The sequence below is a fragment of the Balaenoptera acutorostrata genome, chromosome 18, assembly GCF_949987535.1.
Source record: "Balaenoptera acutorostrata chromosome 18, mBalAcu1.1, whole genome shotgun sequence".
NCBI classification, from domain to species: domain Eukaryota; kingdom Metazoa; phylum Chordata; class Mammalia; order Artiodactyla; family Balaenopteridae; genus Balaenoptera; species Balaenoptera acutorostrata.
Window position 1 is genome coordinate 8,202 of NC_080081.1, and position 18,804 is coordinate 27,005.

The window sequence follows — 18,804 nt, forward strand, 5'->3', positions numbered from 1 at the left end:
AAAGTCTGAGACACGGTCACCGCCAAGAGGAGCCTAGGAAATCTGATGGCTAGTTGCAGTGTGGCCCCCGGATGCAGGCGCGGAAAGAGGACATTCACGGGAAAACTGGTGAAATCCAAAAAAGTCTGGAGTTCGGTTACTAGAAACCAACGTGGATTTCTTAGTTATGATAAAAGTCCCACAGTCACGTAAGATGTTAACAATGGGGGAAACTGGGTGAGGGTACATGGAAGCTCTCAGTATTACCTTTGCAGATTTTCTGTAAGTTCAAAATTAGCCCCAAATAAAAGTCTATTGAAAAAGAAAAAATGACTTAAGACATGGTTTACCTTCTTTATTTCACTTTGTATAACTGTTCTGCAGGATCAGAAAACATCTGTTGCAAAGGTGTGCAATCCAGTCTCTTAAGGCAGGTCTCCATTCCTAAATGCAGAGGTGGGGTCTGGATGCATGTTGAGAAATGGGAAATTTTTAAGACAAGGATGAGAGGAAACACTGACCTACTCTAGGACAAAGGGGAACTGGGACCCGTCTGGAATCACGTACTGTGGTCTGACATAGGCGTCTCTAACATCATGTCACTTTCATTCATTTCAATTTCAAAGGTTTCTTCCAAGGAAGGTCTGGAATCTGGCGTTTTCCTTGAGGTTTCTAATGGTGCAAGCCCTGCTTCTTCCACTGTCTGTTTTTCTACTTCAAATTCCCTGAAATCCCACGGAGGTGAAATAATGTTTTTTAATGTCTTCATTGTATGCACATCAAAGTCGTAACATTTTAATTTGTCTTTGATGTCCGCTCCTAAAAAGAGAAATGCCACAGTAAGAACAAAAGAAGAAATTCCATTTACCTGTCATTTCCACCAGTACATAACACTGCTCTATCATTTAGGCCAGATGTCCTTGTAAGAGCACACGCACAGCTAAGGAGGAGAAACGTTCCCATCGTGCCCCTGCTCCTGTGGTCCTGGGGACGCAGGGAGACGGCGGGGAGACTCCCAGGAGCACAGGCAGGCCCAGCCCCAGTGGGCTCAGCAGCCTCCCCACCTCCACCGACAGGAGCCTGTGCGCGGTGCTTCCTCAGCTGCACCTGGAGAACTGCCGGCTGGCGCTTGGCCCTGGGGCCGTCACAAGCCTCAGGTATACAGAAACACAGTGAAGGGAAATACATTTTCTACAGATCAAAATCGTGAGAATAATGGATGTATTAGGTCCAATCATTCCCGACATAAACAAAATGACAATTTTACAAAGTTCAAACTAATAACTTTCAGTAATAGATGTTTTAACAGATAATAACATCCAAGTCTTCTAAAGATAAAAATAGTACAGCAAGGCGATTATAGTTAATAATACTGTATTACATATTCAAAAGTTGCTAAGAGGGCTTCCCTGGTGGCACAGTGGTTGAGAATCCGCCTGCCAATGCAGGGGACACGGGTTCGAGCCCTGGTCTGGGAAGATCCCACATGCTGCGGAGCAACTAGGCCTATGAGCCACAATTGCTGAGCCTGCGCGTCTGGAGCCTGTGCTCTGCAACAAGAGAGGCCGCGATAGTGAGAGGCCCGCGCACCGTGATGAAGAGTGGCCCCCATCTGCCGCAACTAGAGAAAGCCCTCGCACAGAAACGAAGACCCAACACAGCCATAAAAAAAAAAAAGTTGCTAAGAGAATAGACCTTAAAAGTTCTCATTGCAAGAAAAAACTTTTTCTAACTATGTGTTATGACAGATATTAACTAGACTTACTGTGGTGGTCATTTCACAATGCTTACGAGTATTAAATTATGTTGTACACCTGAATTTAATATAACATTATATGTCAATTTTACCTCAATAAAATAAAATAATATGTAATGAACAATAGACTTGGAAATCTCCTTTGTAAGACCATTACCTTTGTGAGGACAGGCAAAACGTCCGTCTTATTCAGTACTGTATCTCCACACCTCTCTTAGCCTTATAGGACTTTTGCATTTAAGCTTCACAACTCCTCCTTGGACAAATGTGGAAACTGAGGCTCACACCTGTCCCAAAGCCACAGGGCTACTGAGTGGCAGAGCTGAGATTTCAACCCAAGGTCTTTTTTAAGTTTTAAAAATTGAGCCATAACATACAAATTGTGAAGTATGCACAGCTGGATGAATTTTCACGTATGTACACACCCACATCACCACCACCAGACCAAAACAGAACATTTCCAGCTCCTAGAAAACCACCTCAGGCTCCCTCTAGGGAAGCTTCCCTTTTAATCACTGCTCTCATTCTTCTATCACCACTGATTAGTGCTGCTTATTACTAATCTTCGTATAAATGGAATTAATCAGTATATATTCTTTTCTGGTCAAAACTTGTGAGACTCATGTATGTTACAACACAATTCAGTCGTTAGTTCTTCTAACTGTGCAGTGTTCTCCACTCTCCTATTGGTGGACCCGGTTATTTCCAGTGAGCTGCTGCGGGAAAGAAGCCACTATGAACAATCCTGCGTGTGAATTCTGGCTTACCGCGGCACTTGCTTCTCTTGGGCATAAACCTGGGAGCAGAGCTGCTACACTGTAAGATCAGCATGGAAGGTCACTGCCTCAATCGCCCCCAATGAATCACACCTCCCAGCACCCACGCCCTTGAATAAGCCCTCCTGTGTTGACGCTGCACTTAATCACGACTCATTTTGAGGAATAGAATGTGATAGAAGTGATTTGTGCAACTTCCAGCTTTCAAGGGGTCCTGATGCTTAGTTCCTGCCCCTCAGGACCCTGAGACGACCATGCTGTAAAGAAGCCAGCGCTAAAGACCCATGGAGAAGGCCAGCTGCGTCACTGAGGTCCCCCTGTGTATGAGGCCATCTTGGACCATCAGCCCCTCCAAGTGAAGAAGACCAGCAAGAGAGCCATGAACTGACCCGCAGGACTGTGGGAAATTGGCCAGAGTGGTGTGTTAGGCAGCAAAGGCCTGTTTAACTTTAGCAGATGTGCTGTTAAACAGTTTCCCAAAGAGGTCTGACCTGTTTATAACCCCGCCAATAATCAATAATACACGAGAGTTCCAGCTGCTCCGTGCCATTGCCAACACTAGTTACTACCAGTCAGTATTTTTCACTTTTAGCCATTCTGGCAGGTTTATAGTGGTGCCTCATTATGGTGTGCTTTTTTTTGTTTTTTTGTTTTAATTTAATTTTATTTATTTATTTATTTTTGGCTGCGTTGGGTCTTTGTTGCTGTGTGCAGGCTTTCTCTAGCTGCAGTGAGCGGGGGCTACTCTTCATTGCAGAGCGTGGGCTTCTCACTGCAGTGGCTCCTCTTGTTGTGGAGCAGGAGCTCTAGGCACGTAGGCTTCAGTAGTTGTGGCACGTGAGCTCAGTAGTTGTGGCTTGCGGGCTCTAGAGCGCAGGCTCAGTAGGTGTGGTGCACGGGCTTAGGTGCTCAGCGGCATGTGGGATCTTCCCGGACCAGGGCTCGAACCCGTGTCCCCTGCACTGGGAGGCGGACTCTTAACCACTGCGCCACCAGGGAGGCCCTCATTATGGTTTTTATTTCACTTTCCTGATAAGTAATGATACTGAGCACCTTCATTTGCTTTGTAATTACCTGAATAACCTCTTCGGTGAAATTCCTGTTCAAGTGTTTTGTCCATTTTTGATGGAATTTCTACTTATTGTAGGATTATGCATGGGACTTTTTGTATTCTAGATGCAAGTTCTTTGATGAGTTTATGTATTGTGACGGACTTCTCTCAGTCTCTAATGTGCCAGTTTGCTCTTAAGTTTTTAATTTTATTGAAGCCTAATTTAACACTTTTTCCTCTTATGCTTTTACATCCTGTTAAAGAAGTCTTTGCCTACCCCAAAGTCCAGATCTCAAGATGTAACCTCACTGCAATGCTCTTTCCCTTACAATGTTCGTAACTAAGTGGGCACCCAAGTACAGCAACTCCATACCAACTTACCTTATGACTTGCTAATCATTAAAAAAAATTTAAAGAATTACATAGCATTGTAATGTGAATGTAAGCCAACCTAACAGTCCACTGAAGTGCAAAGATTTACGTGCTATACTCTGCATTGTAAAATATTAAGGCAAGAGCCCTTTCATTTACTTATTAGAAAAATTTGTCTTAAGATTTTTTTCAATTATGCAATTAGATTGATTGTTGCGTGTCACAGTGCTTTACACAAATTCTATAACTGTATTTTGCATATAGCAAGTACTCAACTTTAAACTGAATGGATACTTAATGAATCATTAATTCCCACACGTTGTTCCACTGAAATAAATGGAGTTTCTTAATATTAATGTAGCTAGAATCATTAGAAAAATGAACTTAGAACTTTACATGAGAATCTGAGAAACCTAAAAACAGATATATAACTATCTAAAAAATGGAATATAACATCAATAAGAATAATTATAATCTTACCAATATAAGCTTCAGAATCACCAATGTACATTTCAATGCAATGACCAAGCATTGTAACAGAAAATGTATCATCTCGCCTAAGACCAAGGGCCTGCCAGAAAAAGATTCAGCACGGTTATTACAAGAAAATTTGTTTCCTTTTCTTTGGTGTAAAACATTCCCACAGGACTCATTTCTAAATACTCCCGGGAACCCAGGGTAGAGGTAGAGGGAGGCTGTTAGTGGGGATACAGTTAACGTGAGTAGCCAATAGTTGATGACTGTTGAAATTGGGTGATGGGTACATGGAGGGTCATTACATTATCCTATTGTTTATGTTTGAAATCCCCTCCTCCAAAAAGATTTAAAAACCTGTATCTCCACAAAAAGCCTTTGAAGACTTCTGTATTAAATCACAGAAGAGAGGTAAATTACACAATGTTCAAATACAGACATTTGAAAGATCACAAAAACTATCGACGCTTCTGAACACCTCCGCCTGCTCAGAAAGTACTCCGGTTATCTCAGTGGTACCTCAGGGCTTCACCTAACCTGAAAACCTCTAACCAACCTTTGCAAATCAGTTACGAATCTATCACTCGCAAATTTGTCTTTGAAAGATTGCATTTTCTCATATTTTATCTCGTTCTCCAAAACAGTTATTTCATCGATTCTAAGACCCACATTTTTTCAAATTCTAGCACTTCTGAACTTGGGGAGTCTTTCAACAGGTGGTTTCTCACTACTGCTGTCTGCCGGTCACAGCCACAATACGGGAGTCCGTGACAGCAGTGTGGGCTTGGCGGCCACACCAACAGCACAGACTAGACCACAAACCTCCTGGAGAACACCTACAGAAGATATCTGAGGTGTGGTTGTTGTCTAACAACCTTTTGGGGACACTTTCTGGCAGAGCCAATGTCTCTGGCTGGGAGGAACCTGAGTGAAATGGGGCATGTGTACCGGCACACGGACACAATTTTGGGAAAACAGGAATGACCACCTGGTACAAAAGTGCTTTGTGACCACCTAGAGGGGTGGGATGGGGAGGGTGGGAGGGAGGGAGATGCAAGAGGGAAGAGAAATGGGAACATATTGTATATGTATAACTGATTCACTTTGTTATAAAGCAGAAGCTAACACACTATTGTAAGGCAATTATACTTCAATAAAGATGTTTAAAAAAAATAAAAAATAAAAAATAAAAAAAAAAAAGAACAAAAAAAAAAAAAAAGTGATTTAGAAGGAGCAAACTCTGAATGGGAAGAACTGAATATCTTAACTATTTATTTCACTTATACCTTCTTTTTTATGTAGGTAGTAAAGTGATCCCTGATAAAAATCTATGTCCTAATGTGTCCAAAAGAGCACTTTTTCTAAGTACAGAAAAACTAAGTGATAGGAAAGAATTATGATAAAGTGTAAACGGCAGCGTATTTTTGTGTGTGGTCATCTTGCTTATTAACGGTGGCTTAGAGCTGATGAAATACTGCATATGGATTAAGGGGAGAGTCTTTCCCAGTGATGAATGCACAAGCTTTGTTCATCTATAAACACGATCTAAGGGAATTACTTTTAAGTCATAAATAGAAAGAATGGAGTTCCCAAAGGGCTCCTTAGATGTACACCCAGCTCAGCTGCGCTGACAAACACTCCTGGACACTTGTGTTTCTCACTGACACTCAGGACAAGGCTCACATCTGTTCTAATGTGATGAGTACTACACAACATTCACGTACTTTTCTCTGCAAAGAAAAGAATAAAATACAAGGTTGCCTGAGGAATTTTAAAATGTAAATTTTAAACTGCACTTCTGTAAAGTAACAAAACATTGCCTAGAAAAGATCTTTAAAAAAAAGTGGTAACTGTTAACCAGATTTAAAGTTAGGTACAAACAAAAGACGAAAGACGTACCGTGTGGAAATAGTCCACAGCATTTTCAAAGTTGCCCATCAGACTATGGATATACCCTATGGCAGAATAGGTGGACGCATTCTGAGGAATCAACACCAGTGCCTGCCGGTGATAGTCCAAGGCTTCAGCATACTTCCTGGGAGAGAAGACGAGGGAGTCAAGGGAGGAGAGGAGAATAGGAAGAAAGAGAGAAAGCTGTCAGTGGGTACAGTGGGTACTCCTTGATGTAACCACGTAAGAACCACTTTCCTATATCAGAGAAACAGTCTAGACGGCAACGGTCCTTCGCATCCACTGCGTATCTTCAGTGTGTCTTCCTGCCTTCCAGCTGAGGGTGGGCACTCCTGCAGGGCTACCAGCTGAATCCCATCCTTGACCCTTGGGCCTGTGCCCCATCGCACAGCAAGACCTCTTTTACGTGAAGACAGGCCTCCTACACCAGGGATGCTTACAAGCAACCAGGTGGTTGTGCTTTAAGGTCCACAGGAGTTACTTGGAGCAGCATTCCCCCAGGTTCTCTGCAATACCTGCTCTGTAGAAACTCTTGTGAAAAAAGGTTCTGTGCTTAATAATGTTTGGGGAATGCTGCGGTTCATAACGCATAGTAAAGACTGCAAGAAATCCTGAAAAACCTGCTAAATTTTGAGTAACCTCGAGGTTCCCAAACTTATTTAACCAAAGAATCTCTTTTTCAATTGTCATCTATTATCACAACAATCATCACACCACAAAACTGGTATCTGGAGGAGAAGAGTGAGTTAGGATATGGATATGGCTTTAATTAGCTCCTACTGTCCTAATTCTTCTAAATTAATTTTGAACACTAAAATTTTTTAATTCTAGAAAATAGAAGTTATTATAATTCTCAATATATTTCTAAAATAAAATTATACCAAGAGAGGTAATAAAAACATTTGTTTCGTGCTTGTTATATCTGAGTAGCCAAGTACAAGAAAGCTAAATAAAAATATGGAAAAGAGCTACACAAAATTAAGTAAACTTTTAGTCACAAAGAATATTTCTGAAAATGCTTTACTTCACTTACTTAAGTTTTCTGCAGACATGGCCCAAGTTGTTCAACAAAGGTTCCCATTTGTCAACTGTTACCTAAAACAAAGCACATCAGACCCATGATTACAAGCTACTTCGTTCAACCTGACCCGTTTGCACTGCATGACTTCACTCATCTGTGCGAGAGGGGCTCTCTCCTGGTGCTTGCACAGCACTAGGCAAGAGTGTTGTTTTTCCAGCTTTCCTACTAGAAGACACTTCCTGAGGGTTATTTTATTAGCACTATTTTGTCAGAGCCCATCCATGCCAAAGAACTTCAAATTCCGTACCTCCAGCCCAGAGCTTTCCATCTGCCTAGTAATGTTGCTACTCAGAAGCCTCACAAGCATTTCAAGCCCAACACACCACATGCTAACCTCTCATCCCCTCTCCCCTGTCATCCCAGCTCCCTGACCTCACCCCTTCTGGTGCTCCGCCAATCAGCACACAGCACCGTGTCACCCCTGACCCCTCCAAGAATGGCTTATCAGCCTCCTCACCAGAACGCCACCCCCATCACTAACACGTCTTGTCTGGGCCCCATCATAGGAGTCTGACCACGTCACCCGTCTTAAAGCTCCCACTGTCCTGCCACCTCACGACAAGGTGCAAACTCTAACATCACCTTCAAGGCCCTTGGAGACCCACACTTACCCCTCCTGCCCCATTTCTTGACGTTCTCTGTGAACTGAAAATCCAAGCCATACTGAATTAGCTCCAGTTTTGCACATACCATTCTCTATACCTGAAATACCCTTTTCCTTACTTTTGCCTGGCTAGCACCCATCCTTTAGGACGGAGGTGCATTTCCTTGAACCCAGAAGGCCTTCTTGACCGACCATCAAGTCTGTGTGGAGTCCTTTATTTCCTCAATCACAGTCCTTTCTGTGCACTGTATTATTACTGCCAATTTATTTATCTGCACTGATCCGAGGGCATCAACATCAAACCAGTTTTCTGTTGCCTCCCAGCCCCTAGCTCAGAGCTTAGGACACAGTCGACACGCAGCAGTAAGTCAGAACTAAGGGAATAAACAGACCCGGTCACACCCTCTAACTCCCCTGAGCCCAGCTCTGGGAGGCACCGCCCCTGTGAATGAAACAAACCCTCTACGATTCTTAGGCACAACTGCTTTCCTGCGCTACTCTGACATTTGCCGCAGTTTACAACTGGATCACACAATATCTTCCCCTCCTCATATAACTTTTTAATGAGCATTTTGAAAGTTTAATAGTATCGTGCTTTTGTATTTAAACCATTACTTTAAATGTCCACAAGAATCCAAAGTGTCTTCTGATCATCAAAGATGTATATAATTCCAACTTTACATGTGGGTTATGACAGTGCGTCTCAAACTTTCCTGCGCATGAGAATCACCCAGGGATCTTGCTAAAACTGCAGATTTTGGTGCAGCAGATATGAAGTTCTGCACTTCTAACGAGCTCCCAGGTGACGCTGATGCGGCTGGCCCAGTCCGAGGAGCAAGGTCCTAAGGTATTCAGTTCTTTGAAAATGGGCAAGGTGATAAGTGGCAACCCTATATCAACAGAAACACATGTATTACCCAGACCACCCAAGACTGAGCTGTGGGAGACCTGCTTTATATACATACATGTGCAAACACACAGATATATAGTGTTTTTAAGTTCATATGACAATTAAGAAGAGACCAAAATAAACAAAGCTGTGTCTATAGGGACAAGTAAACCACCACCTGGCAGGGAGCCCAGGGGAGCTGTGTCTGTCTCAGTAAAGAGGAACTTACAGCCAAGGAAGATGTATGCTGTGGGCAAGTGTTCCTGGGGGCAGGAACAGAAGGACACTGGGAAGTGATCATCAGAACAGAGTAAGACAACACAGGCGTGAATAAAAAGAATCAGGAACCAAAGAGCAACAACATGCAAATCTCTGACCTACAGAAGTTTACAGTGCCCAAAACTGTTAGCATTTAATATAATACCAGTGTTTACACATCCATGATAGCTGGAAGGTTAATTCATGAGCACAAATTCATGCACCTCTCATATGACAGAACCTGGTTAAAGATCTAAATATATACTAAGTATCAGGTAAGGAAGAGCAATGATAGGTCTAATTTTAATGACATTTGGCCCTATTCCTGCAGAAGTGGGATCTGCTGCTACATGTACCCATTGGTCAAAGAGGTTCTAGATAAGGACAAGTCAGATGCTACAGTGCCTACCAGCTTCCATGTATAATCACATATTCCCCGTATCAAATAATCATCGAATATACTCTGATTACACCCACAGATCAAAACTGGAGCCTCTTAAGAAGCAAACAGCCAACACCTACCCTCTCAATTAGAAAGACTCATTTTGTACCATGTAATAAAACACTTCATACCACGACAAGTCAAACATTAACAAACATCTGCTATGATAAATATTAGGTTATTATATTCTAGGCAAGACGGACGGTCTAATATTATCTTCCTCATTCAATACTAAACACACTTATGAGTGTGTGTGTGTGTATTACAGATATTATATAGAATACCTCATTCCCAATTGCTTTAATTTTTTCCAAAGCATCGAGAAACCATTTTTCCGCTGTTTTCCATCTAAAATAGAGGGGGGAAAAGTTGCAGTTTATTCAAAATTAGCATGTATAAACATTTTAAGAAAAATTTGAATATCTCTTTCCAGTAATATTAAAATGAAATGAGGTAAACTTCTGTAAACAGTTTTTTAAAAGTCAAATTTAAGTGAGATAAATGATTACTTTTATGGCATTAACATCATAAGAGTTCAAGATTTTAGGAGATACAGCATATTCTCAGTAATTAGGTTCTATAAAGGCACTGTTAACACTACTTTAGCCAACACCAAACCATTGCTCCCAGTGGAAAAACTACAATCCTCTGCTCACATGTTCACCAACTGTTCAATGTACCTGGTTTCACATGTGCTTCTGTTTGGCAACACCTTACTTAATGTATATTGTTGATGTGTTAACACTGAACTCACAGCCAAAAGCACTGTAACTGATGCCTGAACAAAGCTTATCTAACACCTGTATTCTGACCAAGGCATATCTCAGCCTTCCTGAGCTTAGGACACTAGACAGCACTTGGCATTCCACTTGGGGATCATTTTGAACAGTGAAATAACCAACATAAGGCACAAAAAAGGGAAAAGGGCATAAAATAGACTATAAATAAATTGACTGTATATGAAATTATTACTATAGATTATTTTAAAAGGCTCCAAACTCTTTTAAAATATTAGATAATCGAATTTTTAGAATACACACAAATGCCACAAAAAACACTACAGTAGTACTAATTTACTGTTTTAAAATTTAAGTATAGTTCAGTGCAAAGGACTACAGATAGTTCCCTCTTTGAGTATGACACTGAATTGCCTATTCTATAAATATCCAAGACTACGGTAAGCCTCAACTACTGACCAGGAAACTCAGAGACTGGCCCATTCTAATTGGCTTAATTTTTGGATTATCTGCAAAGGAAACATTTTTGTTCCAAAATTGTGAGAAATCTTTCTCAAATGTATGAATCCAATTCCTAGTCAACAAAGCGACGACTAGGGATTCTGCAGTGCCTCCACAACACCCTGTGGGGTCCAGTGACTTAACAGAGTTGGCAACAACTGTCCAGTCCAGGACCTGAGAGCTTGCGACAGCTCACAGCAAAGGGGACAAAAACCCAGGTTTAGTATTTTCAAAGAATTCCAAGATAACACTCACTATTTTCTTTTTTTACCTGTTCGCCTCCTTCTCCTAAAATGAAATGTCTATGAAGAGCCACTCTGATGGGCTAAACTCTGGTGACTGAGGTTTTGCTCTCTGTACAAAAAGGAAACAGAGGGGCCTCTGGCCTTTCAGTACTTACTCTCCATTCTGAAATGCGACCACGCCAACCTCATGCATAACAAAAGGGTCTTCTGGTGCGATGCTTAGAGCTTGGCCAAAGAATCTTTCAGCCAATTTTGAGTTATTGGTCAATCCATATTCTAATCCAATATAAAGCATTGGCAAATGACACCTAAAAATATTGGAAAATTTCACATATTCAACACTCAAAACTTTATAGTTCAGATTTCAAATCCTGTCTGCAAAATAATTTTAACATAGCCAAAAATAGAGCGCTTACTTGTTTTCTAACACTTCATTTACTAATATTTAATGGATATCTAATAGGCTCTTAGACTAATCAGCTGCCACTTCTAAAATCTACCAGCAACCTATTCACCCTTACTTTTCATTACTCTACAGTAAAGATACAAAATAAAACCCCTGTAAAGCAGAGGGCAGGCCCCACTGTGCCAGCACCCAGGCCCAGCCAAGACTGCCTTCCTCCCTCACTGACTCAGCAACACAGACTCTCATGACTGTGCTCAGTTCCACTTGCCTCTATGCAGTTGCTTTGGACTTCCAGCTAGACCACCCCCCACCCCTCGTGTGGGTCTCCACTATCGGTTATTATCAGTTCTATGCTGCAGAGCTCTGAATTATGTCATGTGTATTCTACTCTCATACCCTCTGAAAACAGTTGTAGGCGGAGTAACTAGTTTTAATTGAATTTCCATCTCTTCATCCTGTCAGACCAGTGATCACAGTAAGATAACCTTTCCCCAAAGATGGATCTGACAACGTCAGTGAATACTGACTGCCTGGTTGGGAGGTGCCCAGGCTCTAATCTAGAATCACGACTGAAGTTACAACTGTAGTATCTACAGAAGGGTCATGAAGAACCTTTATGGATGTACCTGGAGGAAATAAGAAATGCACAGGAAGGAGCTCCAAAAATCTATTCCTCCATAGAAGCAACAAGAACACTGCCAAAAATTGTCAAAATAAACTTTTCCAGAACTTTGCAAGTTAACCAAAGGCTTACAACAATCTGAGGGGTATTTATTCTAGAAAAACAGCTGAGTCTCAGTAAGAACAGCAAACTCTATGACATTTAACTTGTCTGATTCCCATCTCCCTTTCCCCAGCTCACATTAGCCTAGAAAATCAGCAGTCTGACAGCCACTGGAGGGGACAAAAATTAGTTTGGAGCTTCTGAAATACCCCACAGAGACCTGTCACTATTTGACACATCTGGCAGCTCCCTGGAAAAGCCCCATTCACAGCTGTCTTATTTGACCTGGCTCAGAGCTCACGCAGAGAAATGTCTACCCCCAAGGCAGTTGTTGAAAACAATCAGTGGTAACTGTTTAACGCTAACCTGAGGCAGCTACACCAGAAGGCCACACACAGGACCACATGCACGCACAGGAAGGGCTGGAGAAGGCCCTCACCTCTCATCTCTGGACGCCTCTGAGGCTCAGTGCGAGCAGGAGTTGACGAGGGCTAAGGCCGAACTGCCAGCCATGGGAACACTGCAGACATACGTGACCCTATACACGTACAGGGTGCTTCAGAAAAGGGGGGAAAGCTCAGCTCAAGATATGAAAAGAAGCCCTGAGCTAACTGAGCAGAGGCTTCAGTGGCCTCAGATGACAAAGGACACAGACTTTACAAAATTTTTAAAAGCCCAGCAAAGTCACCAAACAAACAGCCACAACAAATAGCAACAACAACAAACCCTGGGGTGGCGTAGGGTAAATGTGATTTCCAGAATTGCCACATTATATTACTATAAATGTCCAGTTTCAACAAAAAATAAAGAGACATGGAAAGAAACAAGAAAGTATGGCAATATATAAGGGGATAAAAGCAGGCAATAGAAATTACCCTGGAGGAAGACCATACACTGGGTTTACTAGAAAAACACTTTAAATAAGCTATTTTAAATATGCAAAGAACTAAAGGAAATTATGTCTACAAAACTATGAGAACAATGCCTCACCAAACAGAACAACAAAAGATAAAAATTGTAACAAATGATCAGAAAACCTGGAGTTGAAAAACAAAATAACTAAATAAAAAATTCACTAGAGGGCTTCCCTGGTGGCACAGTGGTTGAGAATCTGCCTGCCAATGCAGGGCACACGGGTTCGAGCCCTGGTCTGGGAAGATCCCACATGCCACGGAGCAACTGGGCCCGTGAGCCACAATTGCTGAGCCTGCGCATGTGGAGCCTGTGCTCCACAACAAGAGAGGCCGCGACAGTGAGAGGCCCGCGCACCGCGATGAAGAGTGGCCCCCACTTGCCACAACTAGAGAAAGCCCTCGCACAGAAACGAAGACCCAACACAGTCATAAATAAATAAATAAATAAATAAATAAATAAATTCACTAGAAGGGTTCATCAGCAGTTTGAACAGGCAGAGGAAACCATCGAACATGAGTAAGGTCAAATGAGATTACCCAGTCTGAGGAACAGAAAGATAAAAGAATGACGGAAAACAACAGTTGCACAGAGTTGTGAGACGCCACCAAGCATCCCAACGTGTGCATAAAGAGAGCTCTGTAGGTGAAGGGAGAAAGTAAGGGGTAAAGAAAATATTTGAAACCAAAGAATATTTAGGCCAAACACACCCCAAAGCTCAAAAAACTCCCAAATAATCCCCACCTAGACAAACCATAGCCAAACCACTGAAAAACACTAAATAAATATGTAAATAAAAATCTTTAAAGCAGTAACAAAATATAACACATGAGATCCCTGATCACCTGACTTCTAACCAAATACCTGGAGGCCAAGAAGGCAATGGATGACACTCAAAGTACTGAAAGAAAAAGGACAACCAAGAATTTTATATCCAGCAAAACTATCCCTTGAATATGAAGGTGAAATTAAGACATTCTCAAGGACAAAAAAACTGAGAAATTTTGTTGCAGACTCACCTTACAAGAAATACTGAAGGAAGTTCTTAAGGGTGAAAGAAGTGACCCCAGACAGTAATTCAAATTCACATGAAAAACACAGTACCAGTAGAAGTGATTACATTTCATCTTTCTTCTCTTGACTGACTTAGAAAGCAATTGCATGAAACAGTATGATTAGGCCTAACGTATGTAGAAATGTAATGTTTACCACTAACGGCACAAAGGAAGTGGCAGGAGCAAAGTTGTACTGGGGTAAGGAAGCGACACCAGACAGTATCTCAAATCCACAAGGACAAATGAAGAGAACCTGAAATAGTAAAAAAGGTCAACATAACAAACGACATAAGTATACACCTGCTCGCCTTTCTTCTCACAGCTTCTTTGAAAAATAACATTACACGCGGAAATAATCATAACAACGTATAACTGAGAGAATTTGTTGGTAGCAGACCTACCCAACAAGAAATACTAGTAGGAGTCCTCAAAGGACACAAGATAGTAACTCAAATCCACAGGAACAAATAGAGTTTAGGCGAAGTAACCACATAAGTTAGGATAAGACAGTACAAATGTATTTTTGTCTGCAACCCTTCTCTACTTGCTCTATTGAAATTGAGTTGGTGCCGCAAAGTAAGAAATACATTTGGTTTTTGTCTCTGGTTGCTGGCACAGGGCTCCTAAAAGCCCTGGGATTTCCTGAGTGAGAGGAGTGTCTTTTGTTAATGAGCCCCTTCTGATCGCACCCAATTTATGCCACTGGGGTGACTCACAGTGGGGCTGGTTACCAGGAAGACCGAGTGATGAGAGCACTGGAACTTTCAGGCCCACGCACGGACCTCCTGGGAGGGAGGCTGGAGCCTGAGCTCTGTAAGAACTCTTGAACAGTTAGCTTCAGAAGACCTCCGGGTTGGTGAGCATACTGAGGTGCGGGAGCGTGGCGCCCCGAGAAGGAATGGAGGCTCCACGCGCTCCCGCTCACGTACCTGCCCTACGTATCTCTTCCATTTGGCGCTTCCTGAGTTGTGTCATTTATAATAAGCAAAATGCTTTCCTGAGTTCTGTGAGTCGTTTTGGCAAATGATCAAACCTTAGGAGGGGGTTGCGGGAGTCCCTGGTTTGTGGCCAGACAGTCAGAAGTACAAGTGACCCAGGACTTGCGATTGGCATCTGGAGTGGGGAGGGGCAGTCTTGTGGGACTGGGCCCTTAACCTGTGAGGTCTGCACTAACACTGGGTAGTTAGTTTCAGAACTGAATGGACTTGTAGGACCCAGCTGGTGTCTGGAGAAGCAGAGAACTGGCTGTTAGTGTTGGAAAGTGCCCCAGTCAGTATTAATCCAAACTAGATTGGATAAAAGCTGTTCTGATGAAAAAGTGAAACTGAGAGAAAAATGTCTATCCTGATGAGCTGATTTGAAAATTTAATTAGAAAAGTGTCAGACTGGGAAACATTAAAAGTATTAATCATGTCATTAATTATCATTGGTTTTGACTCTTAGCTAGTAACTAACTAATAACTAGTAATAACTGTTCTGGGTTTGTGAGCACCCAGAATAGCAAAATAAAATTAGCAGACTCTAGCATTTCCTCATAAGAAACAACCCACAGTAAGTTATTATTTGCTGCCAGTTTAGCAGATTGATGGATTAGGGGTATGGGCAGACACTGGAGCCCAGCTTCAGCAGGGCACTGGAAAGGGTCTCGCATGTCTTGGTGAATAGGATGGACAGGGTATGAGGACCGTTTAGGTGGATCAGTCACTGGCTGAACAACTTTAATCTGGAGGATTACTCTAGTAATACGTTAGTATCATGGACTTAGGGACTGAATGTGTGTCTGCCCCCAAATTCGTATGTTATGCCCTAACCCCCAGTGACTGTATTCGGAGAGAGGGCCTGTGAGGAAATAATAAAGGTTATGTGAGGGCATGAAGGTGAGGCCCTAATACGGCGGGGCTGGTGCCCTTATACGAGACACTAGACCTAGCTCTCTGCCCTGTGAGGACACAGTGAGAAGGCAGCCGGGAAGAACCCACCCGCCTCCCAGGAACCCAATCAGCCAGCCGGCCAGCCAGCCTTAGAACCGGGAGAAAATAAACTGCTGCTGTTTAAACCACCCAGGGTATGGTGTTTTGTTATGGCAGCCGGAGCAGACTAACGCAGTTAGGGAGCTATGTCTTTTACAATATTTTCATGGACAGCTAGTTAGATATCAAAGTCATACATATCAAATTTAACATAACTAAAAAAGCTGGGGCCATAAATAATACAGATGCAGAACTGGGTGCCAAAATGAGTCTGATAGTCTGGAAAGGTAAACCAAACCTAACAAGATGGAATTCAAGCAAACAAGTTAAGGCAGCTAACTTTTACTGAGTGCTTTCTATGTGTCGGAAACTGATCAAAGTCTTTAACTGGAATTACCTCAATTATTCCTCACAGTAAGCCTAGGTGTTAAGTGTTGCTATTATTCCTATTTTTCAAGAGGTACATAGCTCGCCAAGATCACCAGGCAGTCTGGCTCCAGACCAGCCCTCTGCACCCCGGCACTCCCACTACCTCTCCACACAGAGGTGGGGCGGCAGACAGCAGAAGCAGCCTGCACAAGAGAACGAGGCAAAGTAAAACCGACGGCAAATCCAAAAAGTCAACAGGAATAACAGCAATACTCTGCTCCCCAAAGTAACATGCTCTTAGGGCACACCAGTTAATACCAACACATTTAACACTGATATAAATCTACAACACTGGCAAACTCAGTCCTCAATCTGAATGATGAATTAAGCCACATAAATACCTTCTGGACATAAGTAGGATGTAAATAATAACTTTGCTCATGAATACTTTCCTTCCTACATGAGCATGTGGAAAACAGCTTCCACCCTATTCTGTTTCCTTAGCCTAACTTGCTAGTCCCCTTTTGTACTGGTTAAGATAAACTGCTAGGCAAAATCACTACACCAGCTTCTTTCCCTCTCACTTCCATAGTTATTTCACAATCATAAGCTACTAACATGATACATTATTCTTTTGTTCAGTTTATCAACCAAATGGCAGAGATAGTAATAATAAAATTTTGCTTTGCTTAATCAACCCGCTCTGCGCACCCTTTCATCAGCTGCGCTGCCGTGAAGTAAGCAGCCATCGCTTGGTCATGTTCACTCTCAACTGCGAAAGAATGCCCGTATGCGATCCATGCCGGCCCGTAGGTCTTCTCCAGCGTCGTAGCTTTGCTAAAACAAGAGATTTCATTCGAGTGTGTAATATTCATTCTTAAATTGTTAGGTTAATTTTATGTAAGTTCACGGTTTCAAGGACATCAGAATTAATGAATGAGTTGTCAACATATTAAACACTAATGTGACATTTATGTTAATTCACTTGAAATAAAATGTTTAATAGTACAAGCAAATTTTTAAGTAATTTTAGGAGAGGTCCACAACTTCTTAGGTACTACAGTGGAACCCATTAGCTTTCTGTATACAATTTACAAATATTACTTAATCCAGGAGTTTCATTTCAAAACCTAGTAGATAAACGGTGGTAGCAGCAACCACTTAATGAAGGCCTATTTTGTGCCTTATATGCATCACCTAATTCTCATAACCTTCAAGATAAATTACTATTTATATTTTAATGGTAAGTATACTGAGGCTGGAAAGATTAAGTGACGTCCTACAGATGATTAAGAGATTCATGCTGGTTCCATGGACTGGACTATTTACATAGTCTTAACTAGTCTTCAACTAGGTGACCCACAATAAGGAATAAAGAGAACACATCACAAAACATAGAAAATACAGAAGGTGAGATTCCCACTTCTTAGCGTTTTATTTCCTAAGTTTTCTTTTACCCAAATGTTCCCTGTTTCATGCAGAATTCATCACTGAATAAGCACACTAAGTCAAAGAAGCATAGTTCAAAGGAGCTATTATAACGTGAATCATCCTGCTCCCGAAAAAAACACAAGCATCCCTATTCTAAAATGCAACAGTCAACTAATCAGAGAGCTCGCCCTAATTTTTTCCTAGTGCAGGATCCTCTCCTGTCATCTTATCAATTTTCCTAACAATCCTGACATACAACTACATCATTCCCATTTTTACAGAAGAAAGGGAAGGTCGGAGAAATGAACTCTCCCAAGGAATTATAGCTAATAAGTGGCAGAATCTGGATTAGAATTCAAGTCTGTGTCCAAAGTTTATGAACTTTACCACAGATCCATTTTCTATTTTGTTCACATGGAGGAAATCACAGGTATTATTAGACATTTTTCTATACTTGTGTAATTGAATAACACTGGTTAAGCAGCTTGATTGGGCCGCATGGAGTTCCTCAAGCTAAAACCACAGCAGATCCTTACATAAACCAGTTTACTATGCCAAGAATTCTGTTTTATAGTCACATTTAGTGACCCTAACCTCACATAAAGTGTCATGTAATTTCACAACTATTAACAAAAGAAGTCCTAAGAGTAAGAGGTTAATAGTATCTCTATAAATAAAAAAACTTTCGAAATACTTTGTATTATTCCCTATTTTTTCATATTTATTCTCATTTATAAATAAAAATTTAAATACATCATAAGCTCCTTGAGGACAAGGTCTATACCACTGACTACTTTTATCTCCCCTCATGGCATCTTATAAAGAGCAGGGTAAATAATGGATGCAACTGAATGGAATCTG

At 41.7% G+C, this 18,804-nt stretch overlaps 1 protein-coding gene across 3 annotated transcripts in view; it reads right to left on the bottom strand.

Moving 5' to 3' along the window:
* Positions 1-319: 319 nt before the first annotated feature.
* The window catches only part of CDC16 (cell division cycle 16), a 29,162-nt gene continuing 10,677 nt past the window's right edge, over positions 320-18,804 (bottom strand). For 2 of the 3 annotated variants that reach the window (XM_028162533.2, XM_057533215.1), the window contains 8 exons: positions 17,224-17,349; positions 11,232-11,384; positions 9,878-9,941; positions 7,353-7,414; positions 6,308-6,443; positions 4,415-4,505; positions 547-798; positions 320-442 (listed from right to left, as the gene is read on the bottom strand). In XM_028162533.2, the coding sequence (XP_028018334.2) occupies positions 405-442; positions 547-798; positions 4,415-4,505; positions 6,308-6,443; positions 7,353-7,414; positions 9,878-9,941; positions 11,232-11,384; positions 17,224-17,349 (922 nt within the window). In that variant the 3' untranslated portion in view covers positions 320-404. Of the gene's footprint in view, positions 799-4,414; positions 4,506-6,307; positions 6,444-7,352; positions 7,415-9,877; positions 9,942-11,231; positions 11,385-17,223; positions 17,350-18,804 lie in introns of all 3 variants that reach the window. The other variant, XM_007196734.2, reaches the window with a different exon arrangement.